The 14,872-nt window shown below is 36.8% G+C and overlaps 1 protein-coding gene across 1 annotated transcript in view; it reads right to left on the bottom strand.

The window, feature by feature from the left end:
* The window catches only part of Fim (plastin-2 fimbrin), an 85,108-nt gene that overhangs the window by 16,112 nt on the left and 54,124 nt on the right, over positions 1-14,872 (bottom strand). Inside the window, exons 3-6 of the mRNA XM_089232777.1 lie at positions 7,117-7,283; positions 6,028-6,123; positions 4,782-4,989; positions 3,231-3,416 (exon numbers count right to left, since the gene is read on the bottom strand). Coding sequence (XP_089088903.1) covers positions 3,231-3,416; positions 4,782-4,989; positions 6,028-6,123; positions 7,117-7,283 — 657 coding nt within the window. The remainder of the gene's footprint in view (positions 1-3,230; positions 3,417-4,781; positions 4,990-6,027; positions 6,124-7,116; positions 7,284-14,872) is intronic.

Raw genomic sequence — 14,872 nt, 5'->3', positions numbered from 1 at the left:
GACAATCGACTGCAGTAATTTCTGCTGCTTCCAATGGCGAATTTTTTTTGAAAATGGAAACTGACTCGCATTTGCGCTTTAAAGCTGCAAGACCATTGCAAACCATCTGCACTTGCACACCACATATCATCAGGGTTTCGCGATGGAAAGCCCGATAGTTTAAATAAGGTGATAGTTTAAGCACAGCGAAATAAAACATGTTCTTCTCAAAAAGAATTGTTTCGGGGCAAGCAGGAACAAAAGTTTTTTGGCATCCTTTCTGAAATTCCGGGCATACTGAAGCAAAATTTTCTATTTGGTGCAGAAAAATACGAAAATACACTATTGGAGCAGGATGGCGCAAGATGTTAATTTTGGCGCAGTACAGCGCAATTGGTGCAGAGTTCCTAACACTGTTGATTGAATGAAAATTATGGTTCTGAGTAAAAGCAAACACATACACTCTCTCTGAAGTGTCAGGCATGGTAGCCTAAGTCCATAGCATACTTGCCTACAGTGCCAAAATATCTTGAGAGGTGTTCTCAAGTTCAATTCCCAACTAAACCTTGTCACAGTTACAAATTAAGGGTTTTCCCATGACTTTTCCTTAAAACTTTTCTGTGAGAAAATTAAGTTTGATGGACTGTTCGCCGCTGTGGTGGTCGAGTGGTTATAGTGACGGACTCGCGATGCAAGGATCCGGGTTCGAACCCCACAGTGGTGGTCGGCTGAAGTTGGTTTTCTGTGGTTCCCAACTTCAAGGCGCAAATGCGAGCCGATCTTCCCGTTAAAAAGTCTCGCCACAGAGAGCAACAGTCTTACAACGATAAATCATTCAATCATAACACTTCACTCATAGTTAGAAAACTGGTGGCAGATGACTGTTCCTTAGCAGTGATTCCAAAAAAGGTGTGCCTGCTATCACACTCTATGATACAGTGAAATTAGTTAGGGGTGCCTCAAGATGCTTTTTTTTTTTGCTGCACGATATTTTGAGGAAGAGTTATATTGGATACAATTATGGGGCTGTTATTCCCAACTAGTATGTCACAGCAGTTTAGGGTGCCCAAAGTGTCTCAAAATTGGTAAGGGGTGCAATAGTTTACCCGCATTTAATGCTGTTTTTCCCAACTTTCCTCCATTTTTCAAATTCAAATATCTCAATGAATATTGCACTTAAAAACCTAATTTTTTTGTGGGCAACAGGGAAGATAGAGCAACAACTTTGTTCCTGGGTTCTTGAGCATAAGGTGTCTGTATAAAAAGTTAACATTTTTACTTTAATAATTATACAACATCACTTGCAACACGACTGACATATCTGAATACAACACGTTATTTGGATGCTTTTATTAATTGGAAGAACACCTCTAAGATCAATGGTTCATGAGTAAAATACCACACACCCTGTTTTATATACTGGGTGTATATACCCTCAATATGTATATATTCATTATATACAGTATATATTGTACACTGTACTTGACTGTATGTATATAAACATACACTGAAGAGCCAAAAAAACTGGTACACCTGCCTAATATCATGTAGGGCCCCGGCGAGCCCGCAGAAGTGCCGCAACACGACGTGGCATGGACTCGACTAATGTCTGAAGTAGTGCTGGAGGTAATTGACACCATGAATCCTGCAGGGCTGTCCATAAATCGGTAGGAGTAAGAGGAGGTGGAGATCTCTACTGAACAGCACGTTGCAAGGCATCCCAGATATTTTCAATAATGTTCATGTCTGGGGTTTTAGGTGGCCAGCGGAAGTGTCTAAAGTCAGAAGAGTGTTCCTGGAGCCACTTTGTACCAATTCTGGACGTGTGGAGTGTCGCATTGTCCTGCTGAAATTGTCCAATTCCGTCGGAATGCACAATGAACATGAATGGGTGCAGGTGATCAGACAGGATGCTTACGTACCTGTCACTTGTCAGAGTCGTATCTACACGTATCAGGGGTCCCATATCACGCCAACTGCACACGCCCTATACCATCACAGAGCCTCCACCAGCTTGAACAGTCCCCTGTTGACATGTAGAGTCCATGGATTCATGAGGTTGTCTCCATACACGTCCATCAGCTCGAAGCAATTGGAACCGAGACTAGTCAGACCAGGCAACGTGTTTCCAGTCCTCAACAGTCCAATGTCGGTGTTGTCGGGCCCAGGCGAGGCGTAAAGCTTTGTGTCGTGCAGTCATCAAGGGTACACGAGTGGGCCTTCGGCTCCGAAAGCCCATATCGATGATGTTTCGTTGAATGGTTCGCACGCTGACACTTGTTGATGGCCCAGCATTGAAATCTGCAGCAATTTGCGGAAGGGTTGCACGTCTGTCACGTTTAATGATTCTCGTCAGTCGTCGTTGGTCCCATTCTTGCATGATCTTTTTCCGGCCGCAGCGACGTCGTAGATTTAATTTTTTACCGGATTCCCGATATTCACGGTACACTCGTGAAATGGTCGTACGTGAAAATCCAAATTTCACCGCTACCTCGGAGATGCTATGTCCCATCTCTCATGCGCCGACTATAACACCACGTTCAAACTCACTTAAATCGCAATAACTTGTCATTGTAGCAGCAGTAACCGATCTAACAACTATGCCAGACACTTGTTGTGTTATATAGGCGTTGCCGACCGCAGCGCTGTACTCTGATTGGTTCCATATCTCTTTATTTGCATACGCATGCCTGTACCAGTTTTTTTGGCTCTTCAGTTTAGAAGAGATATAGAATTTTTGTCTGTTATATACTGCACAAAAAAAAATTTCACCAATTTAAATTAGACACGGGGAAAAGATCTAATTTGAGTACCATTTTTTCCTCCATTTTCAAAATACAACAAAGGATTTCACTCTGCAACTGAAAAATGAGTGTTAAATTCCAGCCAGAAGAAGTTGGACTGAGATCTCAATCCCCTGCTTGTGATGTGTTAATAATAAATATTTTTTCTGAAACAAAGTTTCTCAAAGTGTCACAATGAATTTAGATTATAATATAAACTGAAAAAAATGCCAATGAAATTCGGCATGATGAAGTTATACAAATACAAACACAATGGCCACAACAGGCAAATTGCCCAATGAGTTGGCTTAAAAAAGTTCCCCATAAAAAATATGGATGTCATATATAACCAAAATACAGCAACCCAATATAAGAGCATATAGCACAAAAGAAAAAAACGAATAATTAATAATATATAACGCACGGACCATAAAAAAGATTATGGTTGTCTTATCTGTATAAACTTACTTTGATATCTGTTGTAAAGTTCGTAAGCTGACGATTTGTACCAGCTTTTTCAAGATGATAGTTCACCCATCGTAAAAGAATGCTTTCCGGTGATAGCTTCATCAAGTCTGACATTTCTTCACCTGGTCTAACAAGCTGCACTAAACCTGGACAGTGTTCCAAAGTTATTTGATTGAAAAGACCAATCTGCAACAAAATGCAACAAAAAATTTAAATACCTGATATGATACCTTCTACCATAGCATAGTACAATTGATACTGTATTAAATTAACAATCTAAAAGTATATACAGTTGATGCCCATTTTTATGAATTCCAATGGACTTGAATAATTAGTTTGTGAAATTGAAGTTTGTAAAATGGGAAAGACATTCAAAGAAATGGCTCCCTTATGTGTCAGATTTTTCATAATCTTTTTCTTTTGCATTTTTTGGTATGGTATAAATACATTATTTACTGTTTATGGTTTTTCCAAGTAACTCTTTCTTCAAACAGATATGCAAGTAGTCAAAAGTATTATTTTTATGGCACAGTAGAGATGTAGCAATATGTATATATATATTGATAATCCCAATGTAATATGGTATTCCTTCAGCACAATTTTGAACAAACTGAGTTTGAGTAACTGTCATGAAGAGTTGTTCAAATGCCAGACCACAAAATACAGGAATCAGACAGTTTGGAGCAATATTTGGAGCAGTGAAATTAATATTAGAAAAAAAAACCAAATAAATGAAGCAACAAAATTTAGGATTGATAACAAAATCAATTAAAATGCTACACATAAAAATTTATCAAAAAAAAAGAAAAACGCATTAGATTGATAAACTTTCACACAATCTATAAAAGACATGACTGTCACAATTTTTACTTGCTGAGGGCATTACAGTCAATCCTCAATTTATGAACTTAATTCGTTCCTGAAGAATAAAATTGTTAGAAAACATTTTCTCTCAAACAACAATCAAGGTAAAATGAACTAATCCATTCCTAAGCTGAAGATTTCTATTTTGAACTTTTACAACAGCTCTTGTGTATAACGTGAAACCAATGGTAATCATTAAACAAACTGAAAAAATTACTATGATTTGAAAGGAATGGTAAATGGAACAAAACTGATGCCAGGGTAATGTTTGGTTTCATGAATCATCCACAATAGTTCAGAGCACTCAAAATCTCTTCCTGCAATGCAATCTGAAAACAATACATTCCAAGCCAAATTCATAGTTCTGTAAATAACTTGCCAAGCTTTGTAGATTTATCAAGTACCTTGATAATTAAATTTGGTTGTTATCCCACCCTCTGCTATAACCAGTAAAAACACAACTCTTTCACAATTGACTCGAGTCAGTGACCATTATTTTATTGATCTGAACGTTGAAAGGTGTTCAGATATGTTGAAAAAAATTTTAACAGTTATACTTTGTGCATTTATTAATTTTTACATTTAATGTCAGGTATTTCTGCTACATACAATTGAATAGAATTTCAACAGGGATAAACTATCAATATGCAATAAAAGAATTTTGACAGGTATATTTGTTATACTCACTCTGATAATTTGCCACAGCAATCCAAGGACAAGATGAGGTTTTCCTTTAGCCAAATCATGGGCATCAATATTTATAACATTACAACCTATAGCTTGTGACGAAGTCAAAGCAAGAGTCAGATTTTCGTGCTTAGTATAGACAGTCAAGTTTTTTTTGTTTATAGCTCGTTCATCAATGGTATCAGCACAAGAATGGTTGATAATTTTGCTACACAAATAAAAAATAGTATTCCCTCACATTCTAGTTAAATGTATACAAAACAAAACATTCAAAATCAAACAAAACATTAAATAAAAACTTGTTTTGAATGGAAATAAAAAAATTAGTCTATTGATAGTACAAGTGATTTTTTTCAAATATAGGAAACCTTTTTAAGTTGGAAATTGATTAACACAGAAATGGAGGCCATATTTTGTCTGTTTTTAGGAGGGAGAACCTATTGAAATGGGAAGAATGTTTAGATACATTAAAGATTTTCAGTCTCTAGGGTAGGAGAAAATTAAGTTAAGTTAGTTATCCTTTCGTTAGGAAACACTTTTATTTCTTGGAAACAGGTAATTAGGGCAGGGCCACCTCAAAAGCTAAATGAGACCATAGCAAAGTGTGATGTTCTGGGGGGCCCCCTATTAAGCTGAAAGTGCCTGTCTACCAATTCCTATGCTTGCTCTTGAAAATTATAGTACTTATTTATTATGATGTATCACCTATGCGCTTGATGCCCCGGGGCTGTGCTGGGATGGGCCCATGAATGAGAGCACCTGTTCTATTTTAGTATTTTATTTAGTGTAGAAATGGAGGCATATCCTCAGAAACATCTCTTAGATTTGAATATGAAATGAATGGAGTTATGGAGTTGAACAGTTTTCCCTCTAAGTGTGTAAACATGTGTTATCTAACAAACTAAAAAATATCTTTATAGTGCATACAATATCACGATATGTATTATTGGTATACATGGCGACATCTCACTAAATCTGCAGGAAGACAAAAGATTCACACACAGATTTAAAAAAAAATAGAAAGAATGGCGGAGGTTTTTTTTTTATTAACAAAACTATTTATCTGAAACTGAAAATGAACTTATCCTCATAAATACTTTTTTAAATGATTTCAATAATAATTAATACTGTTTTCAATTAATCACTGTAATGGTTTTTAATGTTTAATACATAAAAAAATATGTACTAATAATTTAACATCATATTAATACTAATATCTTTGATGTTTGGAATAATATATACCAACCAAAGAAGAATTCCATCCTTCACTTTCTCATACAGAAATTTCCCTTCACTGTCTATTGGTAAAAGGTGTTTTAAGTCTGGATCATTTCCGAGATTTCTAAAAGGAAGAGGTATTCAATTGTAATACAAAAACAGCTCATATTACTCATCATTACCAGCATGGTATATTTTTTCAGAGCAGAAAAAAACATAGCTTTATTAATTTGTTTAGAATATAGTGAATAAAAATACTCAAAAATTGGTACTTCTAATTCTGATATAGACACAACTAGCTTGAATAAAACTCCATTATTTTAATTGCATAAATGCAGAGTCCTCTAAACATGTCTCATGCTCCTCTTTTTTCAGTAAAAAAAAAGTTCCCTTCACCTCTGTTGCTAAGCCAGTCCTCATGAATAAAATATGTAGCTTTTAGGCCCTCCTCCTCATCTGATCTGTTCTATTGCTCTCTCCTCCTTAGAGGAGGACATGACCCATTTAAAAAACACTGCATTAACGTTTTAAAAATATATGCATATAAGAGAAATGATGAATGATGTGATTCATAGATAATTGCACAAGGAATAATTCAGTCAATTTTTTTTTTTTAACTCAGCACTTACTCACATAATTCAAATAAATTAAGAAAAAAAAATAAGTCTATTTCTAATTCCTTTATGGAAGTTTTTGAAATTGAAGAGGTTATAAATTTTGATAGAGAAAAAAAAGAACTATATAAAAAAATCAAAACTGGAAAAAAATAGGTTAATGTGATAAGAGTGTGTGAGGAGATTTAATTTTAGTGATTTGATGTATAAATAAGAGTAAAATTATGATGCAAGCTGCCTTAATTGTAATTTACATTGGAAAAATGAATTAGAGATAAACTAATTCCAATGTTATGTCTGGTCATGACTTTTAATAATATGATAAAATTCTATGATAATCTGCGAAGTTTTCCATATATATTCATATGATGTAAATAAACGTCAATGTCTCCATAGTAGCTCAATTTTCAAACAATCATTTAAATCAACATCTTTGCAATGAGATTAAAATGTCAATAGTGGCATAAGTGTAGCTACAAAGTATAAGTAGCCCCTTGGCTTACGTATTGATCCAATCTGAAAATGCAACTTGCTCTTCATGTCGAACAGAGTGTGTTGTACCTTCACTAGATGCTGCTGACATGCCACCAAGGGTTTCAAGATTCTCTCTTTTAGACACTGCAGTCTTAAACACATTAGTAACTTCTTTTGATTTTAAATCACTGTAAAGCTGAAAAAAGTTGAAAATGTGACTGTAAAAAATAGAGCACTAAAATGTTAACTTCAAGAAACAATGCAAACGAAACTATTCAACTCTTTGAATACTGAACTAATGAACTTCCTAAAGAATTTTTCGTACAATTTTTGTATTACTGGACAGTTTTGGCATAAAATATACATAGAAAAAGGAAAATCAGTTTCATTACAATTTAATTATTGATGATTAATTAATAATGATGGAAGCACTTTAGAGGTTGATGGCTGGCAAAGATCCCTCTAATTTCTTTTTTTTTTTTTTTTGCCTGCGCGAACCTGATTTTTCTATATACTGCAAGGCAATCTGTTACATTCACCAATAGTGAACTTAGGAATTTTGCATGCACAACTGTGCGCATGTGCAGCTTAGACGAAACACTGATGGTTAGATTTACTAATCACTGCATAGGGAAATGTTTGAAGACACGTAAGAATAACTTAAATGATTGCATAGTTGCTGTTGGGTGAATTTCTTTGATATGTTTTATAAGAGTTTCATCATTGAAATGCTCCTAAGGTTTCCATGTGAAAATTCCTGCCCGCCCATTCTCTGGAATTTTTTGCGATTTCCTGTTCCCAAAATCCCGAGAAATTGGGAAAATTACTGTTGTGACACATTAATACTGAAAATGAAATATAAAAGATTTAAAAAGAAATCAATGGGAATATTTGTTGAAAATTTACTTAATCTTTTATATCTATAGCATAGTATTGCTTGGGAAAGAGATAGGGGAGAGGGAAGGAAAAAGAATAGATTGAAAAAAAACAGGGGAGAGAGGACTTAAAATTTGTCTTAACTGTACTAGCAATCCTTATATGAAATCTAGTATGAAATATTAATGCTGGTTTGGGGAAGTGGAAACACAAGAGAAGAACAATAAAGGAGATAATATCTGAAAAAAGGGACACGATTCCGGGCCTGTTGTGATTTCTAAATATGTTACAGCGTATCAATAGCTATCCCAATTATTCTATGTGTGGGGTCCGTCCATTTCTGAAAAGACGGAGGTTCTCTGCTATTCTAAAGTCAAACATGCATAATATATATATAAAAGTATGACGTCACTCTCTCTGCTATACATATGAAGATTTTTAACAACTGGCTGTTGTGAAGATGAATTCTGGAAAGGGAGAAAATTCAACTGCCTTTATGGGGTATCGAACCCACGTCCTTTCACTTTCTGGGTGAATGCCCTAGACCACTAGACTACAAAGGCAACGAATCTCCGAATCTTTCCTTGGAGCTATGCACCAAAAGGGACCATACATGGACAGCCGGACCTGACTCAGGCCAAGCTCACAACTGCTGATGCTGCCACCAGATGGCGCCTTATGAAAGGATGACGTCACTCTCTGCTATACATACAAAGGTTTTTAACAACTGACTGTAGCGAAGATGAATTTTGGAAAGAGAGAAAATTCAGCTGCGTTTGCTGGGAATCGAACCCATGTCCTTTCACTGTCCGGGTGAACACCCTAGACCAGTGGTTCTCAACCTTTAGAAGCCTGCGGCCCAGTAGAATTCATTTTTTCAGTGGAAAGCCTAGTCATATATACAACTAATGGAAAATCAATAGAGAATATACATGAATGAGAAATGATGAATCACTCACAGCCCGGTTTGACTGATGCCAGGGCCCAGTAGTGGGCCACGGCCCGGTGGTTGAGAAACACTGCCCTAGACCCACTAGACTACAAAGGCAACGAATCTCTCTCTTTCCAAAATTCATCTTCGCAACAGCCAGATGTTAAAAACCTTCGTATGTATAGCAGAGAGTGACATCATCCTTTCATAAGTCGCCATCTGGTGGCAGCATCAGCAGTTGTGAGCTTGGCCTGAATCAGGTCCGGCCATCCATGTACAGTCCCTTTCAGTGTCTACAAGCTCCAAGGAAATATTGAAAGATTTGTTGCCCTTGCAGTCTAGTGGTCTAGGGCAGTCTTTCTCAACAACCGGGCCATGACATCATTCATACTAGGCCGCAACTGATCTGCCGTTTTCTTTTCCCCCATTCATATTCCATTAATCATGTGATTGACTGGGCTTTCCACTTACAAAAATAAATGAAACCGGGCCGCAGGCTTCAGAAGGTTGAGAACCACTGGTCTAGGGCATTCACCTGGAAAGTGAAAGGACGTGGGTTTGATTCCCCGCAAAGCAGGGTTGGTAAAAAAAACGTCTTTTTTGAAAAAAACCAAAAAACTGGGTTTTTTTGGTTTAAACCAGGTTTTTTTGGTTTAAACCGGTTTTTTTTGTTTTAAATAGTATTAACATTAAAAACAATGAAATTTCTGAAAAATCATTCAAACTTCCAATAATTAACAAAAATAAAATGTTTATTAATGTAATTAACACTATTCCCATGCTAATTAATCAATGAATATTTATTAAATTTTAACAAAAACCAACTTTTGCCATTTAATTATTTTTTGCTTAACTCAATGGATTACTGTGTGTTTGAAAATTCTTTTAATGTTATTATTAATCATATAATATATAAAGGTTTTTCTCCAGTTACTTTCAGTATACTTAATTACAAAGCTATTTTGCAAAAAGTAATAAAAATTAGGTGAATATAATGCGTTTAATGAAGCATAAATAATGCAGATTAATTAACGATGATTTACGATATGCAGGGTGATTATAACTAAGGTTCTGATTTCAAAACACTGTAAGAAAAGAGCGATTGTCAGAATGACTTGAAAATTGACATGAATATTCCTGAAAAAATTCAATTTTATTTGATAAAGGGGAAAAAATACTTAAAAATGTAAAATTAATGACATCATCGAACATGTGGGAAATTTGCTCGCAGAATGGAAACGATAGCCAGTCATGGCAAAATTATAACTTAATTATAGCATTGCACGAGTCCATAATTCAAGGTAACATCACAAAAAAAATGAAGTAATTGAACAAATAACTACAACTTACTCAAAAAATGTTAAATATGTTGTCCACAGCATGTTCTGGCTATGAGGTTGAAAGCACAAAAATTCTTGTTCAACAGCAGAATCGGAGTATGCCATGGTCATAATGTGGATGTGCTTGCAATTCAGCTTTATTAAACCAAACGCGCCCCCTTTCCCCCGTTCATATTCCTGAGGAATGAGGAACTTCTAACATATAGGGAATGTGCTGGAGATTGCAATTCACCAAAGTTTGCAATCTGACCACTGTTTATAACATTTTGAGGTACCCCCACAGCCAAAAGTTGCAAGGGTTAAGGTGCATCCTGTCAAAATGGGTCTTCAGCAGCTGCTTTGCTGGTATTGCAATGTGCATCTTGATAGAAGTTCTATCCACACACTGATGCTGTGGAAGTGCCGAAATGATGTGGTTGTACAAAATAGATTATACTGCTGGCCAAGTACAGCATCATCTACTTGCACATTTTGCACTTTTTTTCTTTTGCGAAAGAAACGTCCATTGCTTCAGGAGTATCCATGCAAATTTTCAAGTCATTCCAATCAGTACTTGTTGTATAGTTTTGGAATCAAAACTTAAATTATAATCACCCTGTATATAGCTGATTATTTTTCATAAATCTGTTACTACTATACAGTAGAACCTTGATTAACTGGGCTTAACAGTGTGTGTGTGAAAGTATAAAAAAAACAACTATTGAATATTAAGACTGGGAGATATACAGTAGGAGATGTGCTACTTCTTATGGGAATGAAAATGTATGTGAGGTAATGTAACAACTAGTAAACTAGTCTTTGTCCTTTAAGGACAGCTGGTGTCTTTATTGGATTATAGGACCACCGGCCCCTAGCATGATGGTGTCACTACTGTAGCTGCTTCTTTGTGAAGGAAAAAAGAAACCCTGTGAGATAATACACCACTACATTTAGATGTGTGATGCAATCCTTATTCATGAATTTGCTAAAGATAGAGCATCAGAATGTACCCCAAGGATATAAAATGTGGTAAAAATGATATTTAGGCCACTTTTATCTGATTTTTTGAATAAAACCAAGGTTTAAACAAACCATGGTTTAAACCAAACAACCCTGTCGCAAAGGCATTTGAATTCTGTTTCTTTCCAGAAATTCATCTTCGTAACAGCCAGTTGTTAAAAACCTTCATATGTATAGTGGAGAGTGACGTCATCCTTTCATAAGTCGCTATCTGATGGCAGCATCAGCAATTGTGAGCTTGGTCTGAGTCAGGTTCGACCGTCCATGTATGGTGCCTTTCAGTGCATATGAGCTCCAAAGAAAGATTGGGAGATTCTGTAACATTACCTGGGGCTCCCATGGAATAGTACTTGATCTAGTCATTTTGAAATCTGTATTTATTGTCCGACCTTTAATTCACTTTTGAGAACCGGTCCACTGCAGATTTCCGCCAATCAGCCGACATTGTTTATATTTCAGTATTGCCAGATTTCATGCCATTGTTGTATTTTTATTGTGAACAGTTATGAAAATAGCAGTTGTCAGTCATTATGTGTTCGTTTTCCAGAGCAGAAGATTGCGCATCCTGATTTGATGGTGAATCAAGGGATGCTGGGAATGGTTCCTTTTAAATAGCGCCGGTATGCTGGAAACGACACACAAATATACCAAACAATTTTTTTTACTAAGGCATTTTGCCAGGTGAGCTGCGCGCCGGCATCGTCTATTCCACCATCATGAACCGTTGATTGAGTAACAAACTCTGGCACAGCTCTGCCTGGTTGCCGATTGCCTCTACCGACACCATGTGCGAATGATTTGGTGGTGGTCAGTTTTCTTCATGTGGCTGCTTCATTACTGATCGAATTGGATTAGATCGAGTCTCCTAACACGGAAGTTCGCTGGAGATGCCGTTGCTTGCCCGCTCCCCCGATGCTAGTGGCAGTGACATCATCGAGTGATGATGCGGACGAACCTCTTAATGAATCATGTGACTCTTGTGATGGTGGTCTGACGGAATGCAATTGGTGAGATCAAAACTTTTTCTAGAACCTCTGTTGTTAAAAAAACGTTAACAAAGATCTAATATTGATAACCGAGTTAGAATAAAATATTATTTGTGCGCGATCTGGTCTCAGAATATTCAAATAAAATTTTTTAAAAGGAAAAATGTGTTGTCAATTCATTCTTGTCATCTGTAGTGTGAAACAATATTGGGATACATAAAACAATTAATTGAACCGGGAATGCAATAAAGAGATGTTGCAATTCATTGCCTTTGCATTCTAGTGGTCTAGGGCAGTGTTTCTTAACCTTTTTAAGCTCATGGCCCCCTATGGATCACATTATTTTCTCGTGGCCCCCCTGTCCTATACAGGGCCCCCTCATCCAACAGTGAGATACTTTCTATTTTTTTTTATTATGAATTAAATTTTAATGTATCAAATCAATCTCTGGAATCCTGGCTAAGCACGGATTCAAATGGTGGATTATCATCTCTCGCAGGAGTCAAATTATAAGGTAAAAAGCGGTATGTGTAAAATAAGGTACGATCCAACGAACGTGCACTATAAATTGACCCCCCCCAACACATCAACCGTTGCTCTGGCGGCCCTCCATACTTAGCTGGAAGTAACAGCTTACATATGAAAATCATAGTACCAGATCCATATCTGCAGTCCCCCCTCCCTCCATAATAGACATAAAGACCCGGGTCATGCCCACAAGACCCTAGGGTTAAGATACCCCTGGTTCTATGGACGGATCTGATGAATTCTGAAAGTAGTAATATTTTTCAACCATGTTTCACTTTTAAAGCTTTTCTCTTCATAGCTCTCTATGACTCCCTTCACCACCTGTCGTGGATCACCTTTCTTCTGATTTCCTCCCATGCCCCCCCCCCCCCGAGAATATCCCAGGACCACAAGGGGGCCATGGTTGAGACCACTGGTCTAGGGCAATCACCTGGAAAGTGAAAGGACGTTGGTTTGATTCTCCGCAAAGGCAGTTGAATTTTCTCTCTTTCCAAAAAATTCATCTTATACAAATACAAATACAACGCTACAACAGGCAAAATGCCCAACAAGGTGGCTGAGAAAAAGATGCCCATAAAACTATGGATGTCATATATTTCAAAAATATAGCAAACCAATTTAAAATGCAATTAACAAAAATTGTAAACAATATATACACATGATAAAATACTATACAATGCCCATAAAGAATACTTATGGTTGTCTTATACTAAGTATGGATAGCTTCTCGATTTACCCCAACATGTTTATCGTATTTCTTTTTAAACGTGCCAATTGTATTACAATTTACTACCTCCGGGGGTAAGCTATTCCATTTATTATACAAATACAAATACAATGCCACGACAGACAAAATACCCAACGAGGTGGCTGATAAAAAGATGCCCATAAAAATATGGTTGTCATATATTTCAAAAATACAGCAACCCAATTAAAAATGCAATTAACACAAATTATAAACAATATATACACATGATAAAATATTATACAATGTCCATAAAGAATACTTATGGTTGTCTTATTCTAAGAATGGATAGCTTCTCGATTTACCCCAACATGTTTATCGTACTTCTTTTTAAACGTGTCAATTGTGTTACAATTTACTACCTCTGGGGGTAAGCTATTCCATTTATTAACAACCCTATTCGAGAAAAATTCCCTGCGACACCATAACCTTGCATTGTCCATCACCAATCGATACTGGTGTCCCCTTGTAAAAGCAGTCGATTGGCGGTGTATTAAAAGTTCATGGTCCATCCTATCCATCCCATTGAAAATTTTAAACACTTCGGTCATATCTCCTCGACACCTGCGTTCACCCAGTGTAAACATATTCAAAAAATGAAGTCTCTCTTCATAACTCAAGCCCCGTGTGCCAATAAGGACATGCGTAGATCTTCTCTGCACCCCTTCAACCAAGTCTATGTCCCTCTGTAGGTACGGTCTCCAAAACCTTACAGCATACTCCAGTCCAGGACGAACTAAGTCTCAAAAAAGCGGAAGAATGACTTTAGGAGAACGCAAAGAGACCTTTTTGAAAATGAGACCAAGCATTCTAAGCAACCAGTTTTTTTGGCTCTTCAGTTTATATTTATTTTCCTCACTCATGAACACCCCTCACTTTATGACCTTACTTAAGGAGGGGGGGGGCTTTTTCCATGGAGAATAATTGTATAATACTCTCTAATCATGGGCAGAGATACGAGGGGGGGGGGCCCCCCCCCCAGCGTCAAAGGTCGAGTCGAATGATCTACTGTATATATGTATATATGAAATGACATGTGCCCCCCCCCAAGTCAATCTCAGCCTATGCCTCTAATACTTTCAAGAGAAGACGTTTTATGGCTCTACGCTGCCCAATTTGGTGGGTGTCTGGGAAAATTTTCCTTCACAACTGACCCCCCCCCTTTTCTAGCAATTTTGCAGGAAAATAAAAGAGCAATGCAGGGGGAAAGGGGTGGTTTATTTTTTTTACTTTCAAGTGGGATGACCACTGACCATGATCGACCTTTCAATCTGAATGGCTTTAAATGCCAAAGGAAAAAAAATGTGATGTACAAGTGGGGGAAAAATCTCACTTTGTACAGTTGAAGCTACAAATCTTGAATGTTTAGACGCATTTAAA

This window comes from Pholcus phalangioides, unplaced genomic scaffold, assembly GCF_987345545.1.
Source record: "Pholcus phalangioides strain wild (caught in Gottingen) unplaced genomic scaffold, Ppha-v1.0 ptg000007l_1, whole genome shotgun sequence".
In the NCBI taxonomy this organism is placed as follows: Eukaryota; Metazoa; Arthropoda; class Arachnida; order Araneae; family Pholcidae; genus Pholcus; species Pholcus phalangioides.
Note: the sequence above shows the minus strand (reverse complement) of the source record. Positions and strands in the feature narration are given on the sequence as shown.